We start from the raw sequence: 21,744 nt of genomic DNA on the forward strand, positions 1-21,744 counted from the left end.
ACCTGGAACCAACCCAAATGCCCATCAACAGTAGACTGGATAAAGAAATTATAGGACATGTACTCTATAGAATACTATACAGCAGTCAAAAACAACGAAACCCAGTCATTTGCAACAAGATGGAGGAATTTGGAAAACATCATGCTGAGTGAATTAAGCCAGTCCCAAAGGGACAAATATCATATGTTCTCCTGATCGGCGACAACTAACTGAGCACCAAAGGGGAAACTTGTTGAAGTGAAATGGACACTATGAGAAACAGTGACTTGATCAGCTCTTGTCCTGACGGTTGATGTACAATGTAATACTTTATCCATTTTAGTATTTTTTTTTTGTTCTAGTACCATTGGTTGAACTCTGTAATTAACACACAATTATTCTTAGGTGTTTAAATTTTAACTGAAAAGTGATCCCTGTTAGGAATTTGGAAAACATTATGTTGAGTGAAATAAGCCAATCCCAAAGGGACAAATACCACTTGTTCTCCTTGATAGGTGACAACTAACTGAGCACCAAAAAGGAAACCTGTTAAAGTGAAATGAACACTATGAGAAACGGTGACTTGATCAGCCCTCACCCTGACTGTTCATGAGCAGCTTAATATGTTATCCCTCTTAGTATTTTTTTTTTGTTTGTTCTACTTAATACTTTTGGTTGAATACTGTAATCAATACACAATTCTTCTTAAGTGCTGAAACTTAACTGAAAAGTGATTGCTGTTAAATATAAGAGTGGGAATAAGAGAGGGAAGAGATGTGCAATTCGGGACATGCTCAAGCTGACTTACCTCAAACAGTAGAGTTAGAAACATACCAGGGGATTCAAATTCAACCCCATCAAGGTGGCATGTACCAATGCCATCTCACTAGTCCCAGTGATCAATTTCTGTTCACAATTGATCGTAATGATAGGACTAAGAACCAAAGGGATCACATAAACAAGAATAGTGTCTGCAAATACTAGCTGATAGAATCAAAAAGGGAGAGAATGATCCAACATGGGAAGTGAGATACACAGCAGACCCATAGAATGGCAAATGTCCTAACAGCACTCTGGCCTCATAATCAGCCCTTAAGGCATGCGGATCCGGCTGAAATGCCCATGAGAGTATTTCAGGCATGGAAAGCCAAGACCCTCTGGGGAAAAAAAAAACCTAAATGAAAGATCTCCACGAGTGAGATCCCAGTGGAAAGAATGGGTCATCAAAGAAGGAGGTACCTTTCTCTGAAGGGAGGAGAGAACTTCCACTTTGACCATGGCCTTGTCTAAAAATGATCAGAGTCAGTGAACTCAGGGGGCTTCCATAGCCTTGGCAACTCATGACAAGAGCCTAGGGTGATTACTGATGCCATAAACAAGAGTGTCAATTTGTTAAGTCAACAACAGGAGTCACTGTGCACTTACTCCTCATGTAGGATCTTTGTCCTTAGTGTGCTGTACATTGAGATCTAATGCTATAACTAGTACTCAAACAGTATTTTTCACTTTATGTTTCTGTGTGGGAGCAAACTGTTGAAATCTTTACTTAATGTATGCTAAACTGATCTTCTGTATATAAAGAGAATCAAAAATGATTTTTTTTTTTTGACAGGCAGAGTGGACAGTGAGAGAGAGAGACAGAGAGAAAGGTCTTCCTTTGCCGTTGGTTCACCCTCCAATGGCCGCCGCGGCCGGCGCACCGCGCTGATCCGATGGCAGGAGCCAGGAGCCAGGTGCTTTTCCTGGTCTCCCATGGGGTGCAGGGCCCAAGCACCTGGGCCATCCTCCACTGCACTCCCTGGCCACAGCAGAGAGCTGGCCTGGAAGAGGGGCAACCGGGACAGAATCCGGCGCCCCGACCAGGACTAGAACCCAGTGTGCCGGCGCCGCAGGCAGAGGATTAGCCTAGTGAGCCGCAAATGAATCTTGATATGAATGGAAGGGGAGAGGGAGTGGATAAGGGGAGGGTTGTGGGTTGGAGGGGCGTTATGGGGGGGAAGCCATTGTAATCAATGTTCTGTACTTTGGAAATTTATATTCATTAAATAAAAGTTAAAAAAAACAATATCACACACACAAAAAATAATAATAATAAAATATGGGGCCAGTGCTGTGGCACAGTAGGTTAAAGTCCTGGCCTGCAGTGCTGGCCTGCAGCGCTGGCCCCCCTTCTTGGGTGCTGGGTTGAGTCCCAGTTGATTCACTTCTGATTCAGCTCCCTGCTAATCCAACTGGGAAAGCAATGGAGGGTGGCCCGACTTCTTGGACCCCTTTGCCCAAGTGGGAGACCTGGAGGAAGCTCCTGGCTCCTGGCTTAGGATTCGCTCAGCTCTGGCCATTTGGGGAGTGAACCAGTGGATGGAAGACCTCTCTCCCTGTTTCTCTGTTCCTACCTCTCTGTAACTCTTTCAAATAAATAAAATCTTTTTTAAAAAATAAAGTTCTAATAAGACATCTCCTATAGCTAAGATCTATTTGAGACAGCATTCAACACAGTGTAAGAACAAAAATAACATAATAATCTTTCACTACTTGTAGTTTTGCACTTTGTTTCAAATGAATTTTTTTTAAAAAACCTAAGACTCAACTTACACTCCAAATGTTAAACTTATTAATTAAATCTTTGCAATACGTAGGAGTTTTTATATTTTATCATTTATATTCCTTATGAATTAACTGAATTGACATCAATTTATGAATTAACCAATCATACTGTAGCTGCTCCTTTGTTTTCTGTGTACCCACAGTGGGTACTGGGCTTCTTCCACAACATAAATCCAGAATAATGCTGTTGATTACTGGTTATAAACCTGACTTTGAATCACTCATATGTTAACTACTAACTCTGAATCTGACATGACAGTTAAGAAATGAAAGCAAATCACATCATTTAAGACAGTCCTCAGTCCAATTTATGGTAAAACAAGCTAAACCTGAAATGACAGATTACATAAACTATGTTACATCTTAAAGAGCAATGTATTTAAGAATCTCAGGGGAAAAAAATCACTGATACAATCTTAATTTTTATATTTTCAAGCATTTTAAATGAAAAAAATTTCTTGGAACATCCAGCTTTCAAAAACTCAAATTTCTCATATCAAACTGCTCCTAAAGTATCCTACAGGAGAGAAAAAAGGAACACTTCAACTTCTAACAAAAGTTTCATTACATTTTTAAACAGCCAATTATTTACTGAGCACTTGCTGTGCAAAATAGAAGCCAAAATAAAATGCTAGAAATGTTGCCTTAATGTAACATTAGATAAAACTCAGTATTCTTCCCCACCTCCCTCCCCCACACACCTTTTTTAAAAAAAAAATTCTTGGTAAAGGGAAATGATGTTAGAACATCTTTCCGCAGAAACCAGTGTGGAAACTTGAACTTACGAGATCCTCTTGAAAATATATTCCTTCTCCAATATTCACTACCTTATTAAGCAGAATAATCATTTTTCACGTCTCTCATGATAGAACATTGCCATTATTCTCAGCTGCTTCTCCTCCCTCACCCAATACATTCAATTGGCCACCAATTCAATTCTCCTGATCCCCTTTCCTCCAATTCCTCTACAGTGCTTATCGCTCCTTGTCTCCAGCTTACAACTGAGGTGCGAAAAACAATCTACTGACAAGCAGGAAGAAAATACAAAAATGTCTATACATATTTTTATCTTTAAAGACCAGTAGACTTTACTAATATTTACTTAGGTTGTGGGATGAATTATACATACATGCAATTTAATAAATGTATGAACTTAGAGGTACAGATTCAAAACTGCTGACATGGATATGCAATAAAAAAGTTTGAAAACACTAAGACTGCACTATAAAAAATGACATCCTGTTCTCCGGCCGCTCTGCTCTTCTGAGTTCCACCTGAGCTACAGTTCTTAAATATTAAACTTTGATTGGTCCTTCACTCCTCACAACAAGGTATATAAAGCCCCTTAAGAAACACTAGTCTTTCTGCCTCTCTCACAGCTTTCTACTCCCCATCATTCACCCCCATGCTCCAGCCATATAATTTCTTACTGTTCTCCATACACCAGGCCCTTTCACATCTGAATGCCTACGTCAAGACCAATCCTCTGCAAAGCAAGATGTTGTATGAAGTTCCTACAGAAGATCTTTGTTGGCATCTGAACACTGCAGAAGCTAGGAAAACGTACTTTCTCCAAGCCCCAGATTCCCCATCCTTTTACATAATGATGTCACCTGCTCATAGGATTGTGGTAACATTAGAGGAAACAACACAGATAAAATCACCTGAGCACACTTAATCATTATAATTCCATCAAGCAGATATCCCCAATTTACATGCATGGATACAGAGAGGTTGAGGTAACTACATGATCAAGTTCCTTCCAGCCTAACATTCTGTGGTTCTAACTGAAGGCTTATTGGGTTTGCCTCCTGTTAGTCTCAAAGGGTACAGAATGTAAAGAGTGGCTATGTCTAACTGGAACACAAAAGATAATGTGGAGGAAAAATCCAACAGCTTCCCTCCTCCTCTAACCTAGCTGATACTCTCTTCTTGTCTCCCTAGTTGTGCTCATAGTTCACCTGTAACCAACATGACTGAGAGAAAGGGAGAATGAGTCAGGCATTAGCAAAGTTATTTCTCTTCCCCTAATTTCAATATGAAATTTGAACTTCATGGCTTCTTTCCCCCTCAGAAGCCTATTAGTAAATCAGCATAAACAGTCTATTCTTCATTATTTTGTTTTGCAGAGTATACACTCTTCATGAACATTATTAAAAAGTCTAACATATACAGTTTAACAACGTAAAGAAAAAAACTATATCAATATAGCTATTAAAGCATATCCCTTAAAGAATGGGCATACCATGAGAAAAGGTCTTAAAGGAGCTGTCTCATAAAGATATACACTGTCAACATTTTCACAAAGAAGAGAAATGGGCATTACTGGAGGATGTACTCACTATGTGCTGTCAGATACTGGGAATGTATGTCATTTTAGATGTTGTCTTAAAAAAAGGAAATAGGGAAAATGATCTTAGGGACAAAATTCTAGCACAGGTCAGTTTTGACCTATGGAAATTTTGGGGAACAGTATCTTTTTACACTGTAATTTTATTGCCAACAGGTTCTTCTGGGATAATGAACATTCTAGAATCATGCAGCAATAGTCTCTGATGAACAGATCCAGGTTCAAAAACAGTAATTTTCAAGGTGTGCTAGCTAGAGGCAGTATATCCATCACATCTGTTCTCACAGTAAAACAAAAAAGTAAAGTGCTACAAAATCTTGGCTGATTAGGTTATTAAAGACAAATGGCTAATGCATGTAAGGGCTAGGACAAAAAAAGGTTAAGAGACAGAGTCCCCGAAAAAATATACAAACAGGGTAAAAACAGAAGTAGACAGGCAACCCTTGAGGCTTCCTGGTCTGTCTGAAAGGCCTGAGAGAGCATTTCAGGCATGGAAAGCTAAGACTCTGTGGCAAAAAATATCCTACATGGAGGATCCCTGTGAGACCTCAATGGAAAGAAAGGGTCATCAAAGAAGGATGTACTCTTCTCTGAAGGGAGGAGAGAACTTCCACTTTGCTTATGGCCGTGTTCAAATACCGATGCAGTCTATGGTCACAGGTTTCCATAGCCTTGGCAGTTCATGGCAAGAGCTTTGGATGATCACTGACCTCATCAATAAGAGTGTTAATTGTTAAAGGAACAACAGAAGTCACTGTGCACTTACTCCCCATGTAGGACCTCAGTCCCTGATGAGTTGTACTGAGAATCGACTGCAAACTTTGTTCCCAAACTGTACTTCTATATGTTGTGTGTGTGTGTGGGTGTAAATTGTTGATGTCTATGCTTAGCATGGAGTTGGTCCTCTATATATAAAGTCAAACTAAAAATGAACCAAAATGAAGAAGGAGATGGGAGAGGAAGAGGGAGGTGGGATGGGGTTTGGGGTTGGTGGGTATGGGGGAAAGAACCAGTGTATCCCTATAGTTGTATTTATGAAAAAAATATATTCATTAAATTAAAAAAAATAAGTAGATAGGAAGATGCCCAAAGCAGTATGTTTTAAACATCCTCCTAACACCTAAGATCAGCTCTGGATCCTGAAAAGATAGTACTTTTCTGTATCTCTCCTGGGACCAAGGGCAACTGAGTTCCAAAACACAGAGTTTAACAATGTTAATATTTATGAGTTAAGTCTTAGCATGAGCTAAACAGGCTTATATGCATTGGCTTGGGTTACTCCATTCACATAGCATACATTGTTCCGTTGGAAAAATATAGTTTACATTACAAGTAATCAATTCATGGACTCCTGAAACACAATTCTAAGTCTCAGTAGCTGGACAGAGTAAAATGGTTCCATTGAGTTTATGATTACAGTAATCACTGTTTCCACAATATCCTGCAAAATTGCAGAATTTTATAACAGCCGCCTAGGTAAATTGTGCCAAAGATCGATGATATGTGGCAACCTGAAGTTGAGATTTTGTGGCTTGCCTGGCCACAAGTTTGGCCACCATCAAGGAACACTGGCAGAGATACTAGAAGGACTAATATTTTGGTGCTGCCATCTGTATTAGGTAAATGACTATTTCCTCTGCGTCCTACCACATGACAAGGTGGAATAATTCTGGTTGACTCTGAGGGAGACATGTCAAACCAAGAGCTCTTATTCTGGCTCCATAAGTACCCATGTAGAGCTGTAGAACTATGAATGCTATTAGGTTAGTTAGCCTGGCGATCTTATCACTTGTGAACAGGCTGCTTTCAGTCTTTGGGTCATTGGAAAAAGCTAGCAGAACACAACATGCACACAGCCAACACAACACAAACAACAAAACCCACCTGAAATAAGTCAGGGTATGGGGGAGACATAATGTGCTATTCAACTAAAATTATTGGATCTCAAATTATACACAGTCCGTGGAGAAAAGATGTTAGGAACAGGCAGAAATAATGTTATCAAAGGCAGTAAAGGATAAAAACAGAGGAATACTGGAAAAATAATCAACTCACCAGTATGCCCCTCAATAGAGCATCTATGAGGGCACTTCAAAATATTTGTAGATAACAGAACTAAAGCTAAATTTATTTGGTGCAAAAAGTTTTTGAGATCCATGTATATGAGAAGTCTTCAAAAAAAAAGTTCACAAAAAATTGTGTTAGGTCAAAACTATGCATAGACTTTAAAAAATTCTGTGCAGCAAAACAATTTTAATTTGATTTTCCAGAAACTGTTTAGTGTTCCTTTGTATTACCAACAACTGGCCATCTCTACTCCTATGTGTATCTATCCAGCCCCTAAGGATTACTTGAAGTAGCGATTCTACCATAGGAAAAATTTTTCTATACTAACTACAAATATGGTGGTAGTACAAATTGATCCAAGTTGATTACAGAATCACAGTATTCATTCTGTTTTCATAGTTAATGGTGAAAACCTGTAAGACAGCTTCATTACTTCCATGTTTTTTTCTGAACTGCAAATAAATAAAAGACCAATTTATGGTTTATTGTAGATAATGCAAATTAAAAAAATTTGTTATCTTTAAAAACCCCAAAATCTAGGATTTGTACTTTACATACATAACTTATGAATCAGACACTATTGCAGAGTTTGAATGACATAACACGATTCCAGAATATAGGGCTGACAACATTCTTCTTTGTACTTTTTTATTGTTCTAAATATAATTCTGTAATAGTGTATTATTTGTTTACATTCCTATTACTCCCTATTAGGCTATACATTCCTTAAAGACAAATATTACATCTTATTTATCTCTATTTCTCCATACTCCAGTATATCACCTGACATATAGTAAATGCTCAGGTATGTTCCTTACATGAAGTAGAAGTATAAACTCATTTGAAATATATGAATCTCTACTTCCAATCTTAAAATGCATATATGTACACATGTAAATATACTTATATAAAAGGGACAGGTGTTATTTTAATTTTCTCTTTATAAAGATGGAAAGATGTTGATTGGTTTGAGAATCAGAAATTTGTAATAGAACATGAACTTCATCTTAATCAATGAGTAATGCCTCCAAGCTAAATATGGTAATTATGTTAAGAGACTGATGTCATCAGGTCTTCTCACACTGAAGTGGTTTGTAAAAAATAGAAAAATGTCTTAAACAATAATTCAAAGATCCCCTCTATCTCCATAATTTCTGAAGAGACTTAAAAAAATTACTAAGAGCAATATCCAAGAGCATTTATTGTTACTATGTACCAAAGGTTGTGCTAAGAACTTTCCTACAATTATCTCATTTAGCCTCAATAATGATTGAGGTAGGTACTACAATACTAACCATGAGAAACATTTTTTGAATTGCTAGAAAGAAAAACTGTGGCCTTAGAGATTATCTGGACCAATGTTATCATTTTACATAACAATCCACAAACAAGAGGAAGAGTAGAAAGAAAAGATATTAGTGTCAGGCAGAGCTGGTAGATATGTGAGAATAAAAGTGCATAAAGGAAAACATATAAGCAAAGGCAAAATTTAAAGAAAGGTCTAACTTTTTTTTTTTTGATAGACAGACACTGAGAGAGAGAGACAGAGAGAAAGGTCTTCCTTTTCCGTTGGTTCACCCCCAAAATGGCCGCTACGGCCTGTGCACTGCGCTGATCCGAAGCCAGGAGCCAGGTGCTTCCTCCTGGTCTCCCATGTGGGTGCAGGGCCCAAGGACTTGGGCCATCCTCCACTGCCTTCCTGGGCCACAGCAGAGAGCTGGACTGGAAGAGGAACAACCGGAACAAAACCGGCACCACAACCGGGACTAGGACCTGGGGTGCCGGCGCCGCAGCCAGAGGATTAGCCTAGTGAGCCGCAGCGCTGGCCAAAAGGTCTAACTTTTCTAAGAAATGTTCAGAATTTAGATTAGAGAATTCATAGAAAGTAGGACAGATAGGGAGGTTTTGGATGAGCTGTGGGAGAAAAGTAAACATTTCATATATATTTTCCTGAAGGCACTAGGGAAAGCAATAGGTGATGACCAATGGTGCTTATTTTTATAGCAGAAGCTACTATTTATTGAATACTTGGCAATGACTGCAGGTTTATGTCCAAAACTTTACAGGATTCAAATGCATTCCTGTGTGGTCTTGAAGCCAGGGCTGCTCTTAGCTTCTGTGTTATGATGTCTCCTACCAAAAAAATAAGTATGTATCCTGGCAGACATGGTTATACTTTCTCAGAATAAAACAGTATAAATCTCTAGGAAAAAGAGTTAGTAAAGAACACATACCATTTGAAGCTTGAGAATTACCTGAAACTCTGTGGGCTACTGCAGCTACTTCTCTGTCTCGTGGGTAAAACCATGTGGAGGCCCTGAAGGAAGCCTAACAGTCAACCAAGACAGAACTCATCTATCTTCCCAGCCCACATCCTCTCTGGTTCAGCATCTCTCAAACGTCCACAATGTTAAACTTAAGAAGAAACCAAACTGTAAAATTAATTGTCTGGCCTTACTACTGCTATTATTTCTACTTTTAATTTTACAAGTGTCAAGCTGTCAAGCTGCAAAGCTGGACAATTTTAACCAGACTTATTCTTTCTACTGTTACACAAATAATATGAGTATTGGAATCAGTCAGATCCATTTTGCCATTTACCATCCATGTAGTCTAAAATAAGTTACTATTATTTAACATTTCCATTTAGCTTTAAAAATAAGCCAATATTCCCACAGGAAGCAAGATGCTTTCCTGTTTATCTTACTGTAAAATATCTACAGTAAAATGGGAGGAAGTGATTAAACGTGTTCTCTCTAATAGAATGCCTGAGTGAAATCAAAGTTTCCTAGTCTGATACTCTAAGAAATGCAGTCTTCCCAGTTGAAGCCATGAGATGTCTGAGTCTACCTTTAATATGTCCTTAGTGGAGGAATAGAGTCCTTCAATCATGAAAGAGTCAAAAAGAAAGAACAGCCAAAATTCACCCACAGATATAAGAGCAGATGACAAAGTCCAAAATAACTTCCATTAAACATCTCAGAAGAGTTAGGTTTAACGACAAGTGAAATGAGCCTGACACAAAACAATACATACTGCATAATTCCATTTCTATAAAACTAAGCAGCTGGCAAAGACTAAATAATGGTGATCAAATCAGAAGAGTGGTTACTTCTAGCTAGAGAGGAAGAAAACTCTGGGAAGAGGCCCAAGGAAGCCTCAGGAGATGATAAAAGTTTTCCACACCAATACCTTGATCTAGGTGGTAGCTTCATGAGCATCCAAAGGTAAAATTCACTGGGCTAAGCAATTAAGATCTGGACAATTTATGAACAATAACAGTACTACAAAATCACACACTACAACATTATAGGAGGTGGGGGTCAAATTATAAGAAGGACCATAAAGACCCTGCAATATTTTGTAAATTAGCTTCTCTATGTTTTTAAAAATTTTGTTGCCATTGGTCTATTTCTTTATGGTGAGAAGCAGATAATGTTTTGTAAAAGCTCAGTGTTGCTATGTAAGTAGCTAGGACTTAGGTGGCCAGAAACACAAAGAGCCAAGCCAGCAGCAGTAGACTGAGGGCCTGACACACAGCCAGGTAAACACTCACTCAGCCCAGGACTGACAGGCAATAATAATCCTCACAGGCTCTCAACAGTGAACACTTCACCTACCTACCATAATGTGATCTCTGACGTCCTGGAGGTACTTACTAAACTTTATCTCTTTGGTTAAAAATACACTTAGTCTTCTCAGAGAACCCTTAGAAATTACTTTCTCCAAAATCAATCTGATTATTAAATCTAACTTTAGGCATGAGAAATATAAACCGTATCATAACAATCATTAGCTCTGAATCATACTAAGGGAAACAGTTGTGTGTTTTAAGATGTGAAGTTATATGCACTCCATTTTATAGTTTTCATTAACTCTTAGAACCATGCGCTGTGCTTCTCTGACACATTTATGGAAGATGTTTTTGAGAGTCACAAAAAAGGGAGTATGTGACACCAATGAACAAACAAATCCAGATTAACCAATCTTTTACATTCTCACCACTCAACAGAAGAAAAAAAAATGATGTAATGATCTAAGACAAAGAAAGCACAGTGAACAAGGCCCTGCACAAACCCTCTACTGAAGTGAATGACTGCACTCTCACCTTTATCACGATCATAGAGCAAGTCTTCTGTGGAGCAAGGGCTGCCATCCTGGGATTCCGGAGGACAAAAAGGGGAGACACAAGGTGAATGACTGCTGCAGCTGCTGCTGCGCTCCTGGACAGAAGGAGTCTGCGTGTCAATGCTGCGAGTGCTACTGCTCCGATAGTGAGCAGGGAGTGGAGCTCGTCGACCATCTGGTATGTCCAGAGGCTGCAAGAGGAACACCATCAAACGTGTGAATGAGAATGTGTGCAAATCTCACAGAAAGCATATGGCATTTTCTTTGATTTCATATTCTACTACTATAACCACCATAATTCAGTCATCAGAGAAGCTATGCTTAAGTTAATTTCTCAACAGATTACCTTTACTCAACGAAAATTTTCTTTCAAATCAAACTGTCTTGAAAATTCCATAGCTTCCTTTATAGATCAGAGTTGAGTACTTCCCATGATACGCCTCAAGGAGAGTTTAACACATGACCTCTAAAGGCTAAAACTGTGTCCTACATAGAGACACACACTCAATAAGCATTTGTTAAATGAATTAACTGAATTGCCAAAAACATCTCTTTGACCTGCTGGTAAGAAAAAGTGAAATCTCAATATTTACATGCATAGATTTTTTTCCCTCATTTTTCCTTATTTTAATGTTTTAGAAACCAAAAAAATATAATTATTTCCATTTCTTAACCTATAACTAGGTAATGCATACCAATTTATTCAACTTTTGTTTCATTGGGAGGTAGAAGAACTCTAAAACATATTTTACAAATGTACATATTTGTAGATAAAACATTAAGTCTTGGAATATCAATATAGATAACATGATAATTTTCTTAAGTTACTGGTGTCGCTCCCCCTCTTCATGGAGGAACGACACTAAACCCTGCCTAGGCTTCATATCCGAGTCACGGCACCATTATGTCGCTCCCCCTCTTCGTGGAGGAACGACACAGGACCCTGCGCTGTTCTTTTGTCTGCTCGGCCCTCCCCGGGTTTGCTGCTGGTTCTTCCCAGGTTGGCTACCGTCCCTTCCACCTCCGTGGAAGGGCGGCTCCCCCTGCCACTTTTCCCCACTTCTGCAGGGGAGCGGCACACCGCCGGCCGGCTCTCTTGGGGGCTGCACAGATGTTCCTCTTAGATGTTCCCCTTAGATGTTCCTGGTGCATGTTGTCTCTCTCCTCCTTTATAGTCCTCTTCCGCCAATCCCAACTCGGCTGCCCACACGCCGAGTACGCTGCTCTCCTCCAATCAGGAGCAGGATCAGCTCCTAGAGGTCATCACTCAAGCTGGCAAGAGGCAGCTGCGTAGAAGCTGTTTTCTCCTCTCCCAGTGCCATATTGTGGGAGAGCAGATGCATAGAATAAGTCTTAATTCCAATAACTTAGTCTAGTCCGGGTTGCTCCCCACAACTGGCAGACATTTTGATTCATTAAGTCTGAGGCACACTTAATCATAAGTCTTAAGTTATCCTAGTATCATTCTGAAATGCCTGTTAAGTTAGAACAGGACTTATTTAAAAGCAGAACTATTTCATTAAGTTTCTTATTTTAGCATAGTTTTTCATTGGCATTCTTAAAGAATAAACAAATATGTAAATTATTATTACATCCAATATTAATTCCTTACATTATTGTTCTTCCATTTCTACTTAATGTATAAAGGAAGAATTTAATAGCTAAGAAATGCCATAATACATATATAAAATAAAAGCAACATAAAATGTCAATACAGAGTAAAATGGTACCTCTTTTGGGAGATGATTTTGGATATATTCATCAAAACGGTATTTATTTTTAAACATTTATTTGTTTATTTGAAAGGCAGAATTATAGAGAAATAGTGTGGGGAGAAAGAGAGAGAAAGAGAATGAGAATCTTCTTTCTGTTGGTTCACTTTCCAAATGGCCACGTGGGTGGGGGCTGGGACAGATTGAAGCCAGGAGCCTGGAACTCCACCCAGGTCTCCCATGTGGGTGGCAAGGTCCCAAGTACTTGGGCCATCCTCTGCTGCTTTCCCAGGTACATTAGTAGGAAGCTAGATGGAAGTGGAGAAGCCAGCACTCATATGGGATGCCAATGTAGCAGGCAGCAACTTAACCTGCTGGGTCACAATACTGGCCACAATATTCATCAAAATTGTAAGTGTAAAAAATAATTTGATACAGCAATTTTATTGCTTAAAAACTATTTGTAAGAGTATTCAATGCTTTCTAGAGTACTACCTGTGATGACAAAAACAGAAAACAATCTAAATGTCAACTAACAGGAGACATACTTTAATTCATACAATGATTTACTATGGACCAAAGCACTACCACACACATATGCACATAGCAATTATCAGGAAGGATATATAAGAAAATATGAATGTTCTTATACCTGCTGAGCAATACTAAGAGTTGGAACAAAGATTTTCTTTTCTTTCCTTAAAAAATCTATTCATTTGAGAGGCAGAAAAATGGAGATAAAGAGAGCTGCCACCCACTGATTCAGTTGCCAGATGCCTATAATAGTGGAGAAGTGAGGAGAGGCAAGGCCAGCAGTGGGGAACTCAGTCCTTATCTCCCATACAGATAGCAGGAACCCAAACACTTGAGATACCACCACTGCCTCCCAGAGTCTGCATTAGCAGGGAGATGGAATTCAAAGTCAGAGGTGGGGCTCGAACACAGGTACTCTAATGTGGGATGCCTAGTGGTTTCCTAACTGGAGTATTAATGGTAGGCCAAATGATTCCCTAGGAGAAACTTTTAATTTTTATTTAATAACCAACTCAAAGTCAGTTTAAAAAGCTATACATTATTTGTTGGGATCAGACACATATTTGATACATTTCAAATTACAAGTTTAGCTCCATAAAAGCATTACTAAGGTAACTGTGCCAAAAGTTATCTAGTGGTTTACTTAGTTGGGTGTACCTTTAAAAACAGGGTCAACTACAGGCTCACATATGGTATTGTTCAGACTTCTTTACTGAGAATGAGGTAATTTACAATGTATTTTTGATTAGCTCAAAATGGATCAAATGTAAGTGGGCTAATACAGAAGGAAGCATAGGAATAAGCAATTGTGATCTTGGATTAGGTGATGGTTTCTTAAATATTATATCAAAAGAATAAGCCACAATAACAAAAAAACGAATTGGACTTTATCAAAATTAGAAAACGTTCTTCAAAGAACATCAAAAAAGTGAAAACTGAAAAAACAGAATGGGAGATATTGTCAGATGACATATCTATATGGAATTTGTATCAGCCGGCGCCGCGGCTCAATAGGCTAATCCTCCACCTAGCGGCACCGGCACACGGGGTTCTAGTCCTGGTCAGGGTGCCGGATTCTTTCCTGGTTGCCCCTCTTCCAGGACAGCTCTCTGCTGTGGCCAGGGAGTGCAGTGGAGGATGGCCCAAGTGCTTGGGCCCTGCACCCCATGGGAGACCAGGAGAAGCACCTGGCTCCTGCCATCGGATCAGCGCGGTGCGCTGGCCACAGCGCGCCGCGCTGGCCACAGCGCGCCAGCCGTGGCGGCCATTGGAGGGTGAACCAACGGCAAAGGAAGACCTTTCTCTCTGTCTCTCTCTCTCTCTCACTATCCACTCTGCCTGTCAAAAATAAAAATAAAAAAAAAAATTGTATCTATAAAGTAAAGATCTTTATAAAAGACATTTACAACTCAATAATAAAAAGACGAATAACCCAATTTTAAAGGATTTAAATAAATGTTTTTACAGAGGAAACACAAACAACCAGTAGCATATGAAAAGATGTTTAACTTTATCAGCCTTTAGGAAATGAAGTCAATACCACCACGATGGGGATGGGGTGCCACTTCATACTAGGATGGCTGTCATTTAAAAAGATAGGCAATTACAAGTGTTGCTGCAGTGGGTTAAGCCACTGCTTTAGAAGTCAGCATTCCATTTTAGAGCATGGGTTCTAGTCCCAGTTGCTCCGCTTCTAATCCAGCCTCTTCTGACATGTGCCTGAGAAAGCAGTGGAAGATGGTTCAAATGCTTGGGTCCCTCCCACCTATGTGGGAGACCTGGATGGAGCTCTGGGCTCCTGGCTTTGGCCTGGACCAGTCGTGTCTGTTGTGGCCATTTGGGGAGTAAATGAGTGGATGGAAGACAGTTCTCTCGCTTTGTCTTCCTCCCTCTCTGTCACTCTTCTTGTCAGATAAATGAATAAATATTTATATTTTAAAAAAGTATGGAAAGAAACTAGAATTCTCATATACTGCTGGTGGGAACATAAAATGGTAAAGTCACATTTGAAAACAATCTCAGCAGTTCCAAATATATTTCCAAGAGAAATGAAAACATTATAATCACGTGAAAATTTGTATACAAATGTTAATACAGCATTATTTATAATAGCTAAGAAAGGAGAAATAGCTCACATGTCCATCAATTTATAGTAGGTAAATAAAATCTGTAAACACAAGGGAACCTTAACCATTCTAAGTGGAGAAAGTCATTTACAAAAGTCCACTTTTGTATGATTATATATAAAATGTCTAGAACAGGAAAATCCATAGACAAAGAGTAGATTAGTGTTTGCCTAGTGCTAGAAGTGTTAGAAATCACAGATGAATGCCAGAGGATAGAAATTTCTTGTCTGGGGTGTCAAAAATACTATGAAATTGATTATGGTGATGACTATACAACTGTATAAATTCTAAAAACCACTTAATTATGCATCAAAGAGGTTTATGGTATGGCATATGAATTATATCTCAATAAAGCTGTTATCTAAAAGGAAAATATTTTTGAGACTTCTTGCAATGTTAAAGAAAAAAAGATTCCAACAACTCATATGACCTTACCTTAGACAATTCCTCCTTCCCATTATTCTCTTTAATGAACACCTTTTCTAACTCAGGACTTATTCCTTCTACATTGCAGGGCACACGTGAAATAGATGATTTTGGCACTGATATACTTGACAGTGGCATGGGGACTGACCTTGATCCAGTAGCCTATAAGACAGAATTCAAAGTAGTGTCAAGTCATTTGTGGTCAAAGAAATCAAGAACTAAAAGGCATGGTAAATCTGAAAACTGAAACCCAACGAACAGAGTTCTTTTTTACATTTCCACTATAGTAAGTGATACCCAAACAGAAAGAAATTTAAGTTTTGAAATAAGGTAAAGATTACATAGAGTCAAAACAATCTTCAAAATCCTTTTATATAAGTGTTAAGGTATAATTCTACAATGCCTACACCTGTTTAGTAGAATGGCACACAAACCTTTTGCACAGTTTAAATTTTATTTTTCTCTGTTTCACTAGAGAAGTATAGTTGAGATCAATTAAGTTAAGCGTATCATATGACTACAGTGCAGTTCTGTGTTTATCTTTGTTCCCAAAGTGACAATTACATGTTAGTATTTTTAATCTCTACTTTGTCAACCATTTAAGAAAATCTATCAGATTATTAATGTAGCAACTATCTGTGTTAATTTCAATAACACTTACTTAACACTTACTGAACAACTTAAGGTTGTTTTCAAAAGTCCTTTGCAGGAGTTTCAAAAATAACATATCTGAAAGCTGCAGTGGTGGACACCAAAAATTGTAAGATGAGCAATTTGATGCTCAAGGAACATATACAGTAGGAAGGAAAAAAGAAAAATAAAGTTTAACAGTAAAAATTAAAATAAAATGCAATCTCTTATACTGAAAGATTAGAGCTGATATATCTGAATCAATAATGAGGTGGATGCATAATCACTGATCAGCACAATATCTCCTGTACTCAATGCTGCTGTCTTGAGATGCTGTGATTAATGTGCAATTGCTACTGCCATGAGCTTTCTTTCACACTGAAGTTATAACTATGACATATTTAAGCTTCTTTAGTGTCAAATATTTTCCTTTCAGTACTTTCATGTTTTTTCACATTTAAATACTAACTTATAATTTGTGATCTATTTTTGTGTATTGTGTAAAGTACAGGCTTAGTATTTTTATCTGATAGAGTACTCCAACTGCCTCAACATTTCTGTATCAATTTTGTGTTTGATTTCTTTGAGCTACTGACTAATCCTATAACAGGGTTGTATTTTAGTTCCTATAATCTTATAGTATATTTTGGTATCTTGTAGGGAAAGTTTTTTCAGATTTTCTTTTCTACTCATGAGTACTGCCTTTCTATATAATAATTTTTTTTTTTTTTTTTTGGCAGGCAGAGTGGACAGTGAGAGAGAGAGACAGAGAGAAAGGTCTTCCTTTTGCCGTTGGTTCACCCTCCAATGGCCGGCGCGGCCGGCGCGCTGCGGCCGGCGCGCCGCGCTGATCCGATGGCAGGAGCCAGGAGCCAGGTGCTTTTCCTGGTCTCCCATGGGGTGCAGGGCCCAAGCACATGGGCCATCCTCCACTGCACTCCCTGGCCACAGCAGAGAGCTGGCCTGGAAGAGGGGCAACCGGGACAGAATCCGGTGCCCCGACCGGGACTAGAACCCGGTGTGCCGGCGCCGCTAGGCGGAGGATTAGCCTAGTGAGCCGCGGCGCCGGCCCTATATAATAATCTTGTAAATAATTAAAACAATTTCTTTTAAACTTCCACTGAAACTTAAACACAATTTGTAAATTAATTTGGGGTAAGTTGCTATTTGAAAAATATCGAGTCTTCTCAAACTCATGAATGTGTTAAGACTTAGGTCTCTATTTCATATCTCCACAAAGATTTATAGTTTGCATATTTAGTTCTAGGCATTATATATTTTTTCCTTACACTTTCTAACATGTTGTAGCTAAAGTATGTTTATATTTTATCTTATCATCTTGTTAAATTTCATTTTCCCTTTTCTATTACAGAAAATTCTAATCATAGATTAGACAAAAATAGTACAATGAACCCTCAGGAGATCACCAGCTAGTTAGAAATACCCTCCTCTCTTATTTTTTTAGTTCTTAAAGTAATTTAAACTATATTATAGATTTTGTATTTGACCTACATATCTGAGAGTACTTTAAAAAGTTTGTGGAATCAAAATATAAGTTTATTTTGGTACAGAACTATTTAAATTGATGCACAGGTTTTTTATAGTACACAATTCCATTAACTTTTTGAAGAAACCTTGTATATGGATTTCAGTGTATTTTTACACCAAAATAAACTCATCTTTTAAAATCTAGTTTCCACAAACTTTCTGAAGTATCCTTTGTGTTTCAGTGTGTACTGCAAAGATAATTATTTTTGAGTATAACCATGAACCAAATATTTCACTGTAAAATTCAAGTTAACTATACAATCCATCTAGTATAATACATTGAACTTGAAATAGAGTAATACCTTAATTCTATCAGATTGAGAAAAAGGAAGACGTTTATTGTCACTTCAAATGTCAGACTTGAAAACTACCTCAAAGAGTTTTAATGAGGTGTAATTAGCATACAATCAAATCATCCATTTGGAGTATACAGTTCACTGAGCTCTATTAAGCATACACAGTTACTCAATTGTCAATTCAGTCACTTTTAGAACCTCTTGTCATCCAGAGAAATTCCCTGGGCTTTTCTGCAATCAATCTCTACTGCCAATGATTCCTATCATCTTGCCTTTTCAGAAATTTAATATAAAGGATCATGTAGTAGTGTATAGCCTTTAGCTTCTGAGTTCTTTCAGTTAACACAATGTTCTTGAGACTCAACCAGGTTGTCCTACATATCAGTAGTCCCTCCCATTTTTCTGCTGAATAGTATTACAATCTATGTCTATTTGAAATGTCTATCCATTCAGCAGTTCTTGGGTAGCTGTTTTTTTTGTTTGTTTGTTTGTTTGTTTTTTAACTAATAGGAATAGTGATTCCAAATGCATTCTTGGAAGGGAGTACTTTAAAAGAAATTCCTGGAAAACAGAATTAAAAGCTTAGCTATTTTGGTGAAAAACATTTTAAAATTCATGCATTTGAGATGTCTTCAAAAAGTTTATGGGAAATGTGTGAATGAAGAAACTACATGTAGATTTCAAAACTTTTTCACACCAAAATAACCTTATCTTAACTCCATTTTTCCACAAACTTTTTGAAGTCCCTGAACAAGTTTATCTGTGGACATATTCTTTTATTTCTTGTGGATAAATACCGAAGTCTGGAAAATCTGGGTTGACTGGTATGTAAATGTTTAACTTTTGAAGAAAATGGCAAACTATCAAAGTGGCTATCACATTCTGTATCCTTACCAGCAACATGTAGTTGATCTAGTTGTTTCACATCCTCAACATTTGGTATTGTCAATGCTTTTCATTTTAGTGATCCTATTATTAGTTTTACTAGTCTAGGGTAGTTCTGTTTGATTTTATAAACAACGTCATGTGTAAGCAGTGACATTTCTTTTTCTTTCTGCCTGTCTAGAACATCTCACAACCAATCAATAATATCAGTAATTATAGACATCTGTGACATGATTTTTCTGTTAACAATAAGACTGTCAGCATTTCTTTATTGCATTCTCACTATACTTGCAATTAATCACAGTAGGAGGAATCCTATTTTCAGCTTAATAAAGTTTTTTATAAAATCACAAATGGATACTGAGTTTTTATCAAGTGTTATTCAGCATCTAGAAGATAAAAGGATTTTGTTCCCACTCTGATTTTCTGATACAAGAACTAAACTGTCCCAATGTTGAGCCATCTTTATCTCTGAGAAACAATACATGACTGGATTTGTCTTGATAAGATTGCTTAGGTTTCTTCTCCATCACCATATTTGACTTACTAAGACTTATATCAACATTTGTAAGTGAATTTGGTTTAGAGAAGTATTTCCCAAATTTTGTTCCATGGGACACGTTAGTACATGCTTCTGAGTGGAAAACAAAAACTCTAACCCTTTGTATGAGACAATTTAACATACCACTTGAAAGATTAAATGAAATAATGCTTATGGTTGCTCCATAAGTACATGAGCTATAATTTCAGCCCAGGCCAGCATCATGCATTGAACCATGCAACTCTGTTAGCTTTGTTAATAAAAGAAGGTTAAACACATGGTTTTAAAACTTCTTAAAACAGTTTAACAAATAGCAGTAATTTAGTAGAGCTCAAGATTTAGTTTTTTTAAATTCTTAAAATGAGGAATTCTTCCCTTTTTAAAAAAAATTGCTTATTTGTCAGGGAGGGGGAAAGGGAGAAGGAGAGAAGAGAAGAGAAGAGAAGAAAGGGAGAGGGAGAGGGAAAGGGAGAGGGAGAGGGGAGGGGGGAGGAAGCGCATGGGAGAAGAAATCCACTGGTTTATTCCCCAAACACTTCCAACAACCAGGGTTGGGTCAGGCAAAAACCAGGAACCACAAACTCCATGATGGTCTCCCACATGGATGGTAGTAACCCAAGTACTTTGGCATTATCCACTGCCTTCCAAGGTACATTAGTAGGGAGCTAGATATGAAGCCGAGGCAAGACTCAATCCCAGGCAGTTCCACATAGAATGCAGGCATCCCAAAAGAAAGCATAATTCACTGCATCACAAAGCTCTCACCAACAACTTTGTCCTTAATGAACTAAAAAGAATTATTTAAATCTGGACAAAAAAAGTGAGCCTACCTGAGTGTGACTGATTGTTATATGGTTGCCATGAAGAGGTGACTGCCGATCTTTCTCCTTACTGTGACGACTGCTCTGCTTACTGCGTTGTAGCTGCTGCCTCAGTTTGGCAATCTGCTTTGGGGAGAGGAACAGAGAAGCAAGAGGAGAACAAAAGTGAATATCAGTTTTTGTAGTTATTTCTTCAGTTGTAGGTTATTGATAACTGAACATCCTTTTCTCAGATATTTCAAGAAGAATATTTCTTTCTTTTAAAAAAAGATTTATTTATCTATTTATTTGAAAGGCGGTACAACAGAGAAGAGGGAGACAGAGAATCTTTCATCCAATGGGTCACTCCCAAAATGACCTCAAAGACAGATCTGTGCCAACCTGAGGCTAAGAGCCAGGAACTCCATTCTGGCCTCCCATGTAGGTGGCCTGGGCCCAAGTGCTTATGACATTGTCCAATACCTTCCTAGGCACATTGGTGGGGAGCTGGATGGGAATCAGAGCAGAAGGGGGACTCAAACCAGCACTACCATAGATACTGGCGTTGGTCAGTGGTGGCTTAATCCACTGTGCTACAATGCTGGTCCTCCAAAAAAGTTAATGATTCATCACAATAATTTATTATTCCAAGTTCTTCTGATGAATACTACTTAAAATTAAGAATAAATAAATGTTATAAGTGCTTCAGTTCTACAAATTTATATTGTGCTATTGGTAAATATAAGATCTTCCTTTCTAAACATTTTTTGTAAGGTGAAAAAAATAGTATTTCAGATGCCTATTGATTAAAGCCAGACCTGATCTCTCTTTTTTTTTTTTTTTTACTTATTCGATAGGTAGAGTTAGACAGTGAGAGAGAGACACAGAGAGAAAGGTCTTCCTTCTGTTGGTTCACCCCCTAATGGCCACTACGGACAGCACTATTCTGATCCAAAGCCAGGTGCTTCCTCCTGGTCTCCCACGCGGGTACAGGAGCCCAAGCACTTGGGCCATCCTCCGCTGCCTTCCTGGGCCACAGCAGAGAGCTGGACTGGAAGAGAAGAAACCAGGACTAGAACCCAATGCCCATATGGGACGCCAGCACCGCAGGCAGAGGA

The 21,744-nt window shown here is 38.2% G+C and overlaps 1 protein-coding gene across 6 annotated transcripts in view; it reads right to left on the minus strand.

Annotated features, from left to right (window-relative positions):
* GLCCI1 (glucocorticoid induced 1) overlaps positions 1 to 21,744 on the minus strand; it is a 241,277-nt gene that overhangs the window by 8,176 nt on the left and 211,357 nt on the right. For 4 of the 6 annotated variants that reach the window (XM_089315691.1, XM_017344466.4, XM_089315690.1 and 1 more), the window contains exons 4-6: positions 20,657 to 20,773; positions 15,936 to 16,088; positions 11,109 to 11,319 (exon numbers count right to left, since the gene is read on the minus strand). In XM_089315691.1, the coding sequence (XP_089171817.1) occupies positions 11,109 to 11,319; positions 15,936 to 16,088; positions 20,657 to 20,773 (481 nt within the window). The remainder of the gene's footprint in view (positions 1 to 11,108; positions 11,320 to 15,935; positions 16,089 to 20,656; positions 20,774 to 21,744) is intronic. The other 2 variants (XM_017344467.4, XM_089315694.1) reach the window with 1 other exon arrangement.

The sequence above is a fragment of the Oryctolagus cuniculus genome, chromosome 16, assembly GCF_051225735.1.
Source record: "Oryctolagus cuniculus isolate XC-2025 breed Fujian yellow rabbit chromosome 16, ASM5122573v1, whole genome shotgun sequence".
Taxonomy (NCBI): Eukaryota; Metazoa; Chordata; class Mammalia; order Lagomorpha; family Leporidae; genus Oryctolagus; species Oryctolagus cuniculus.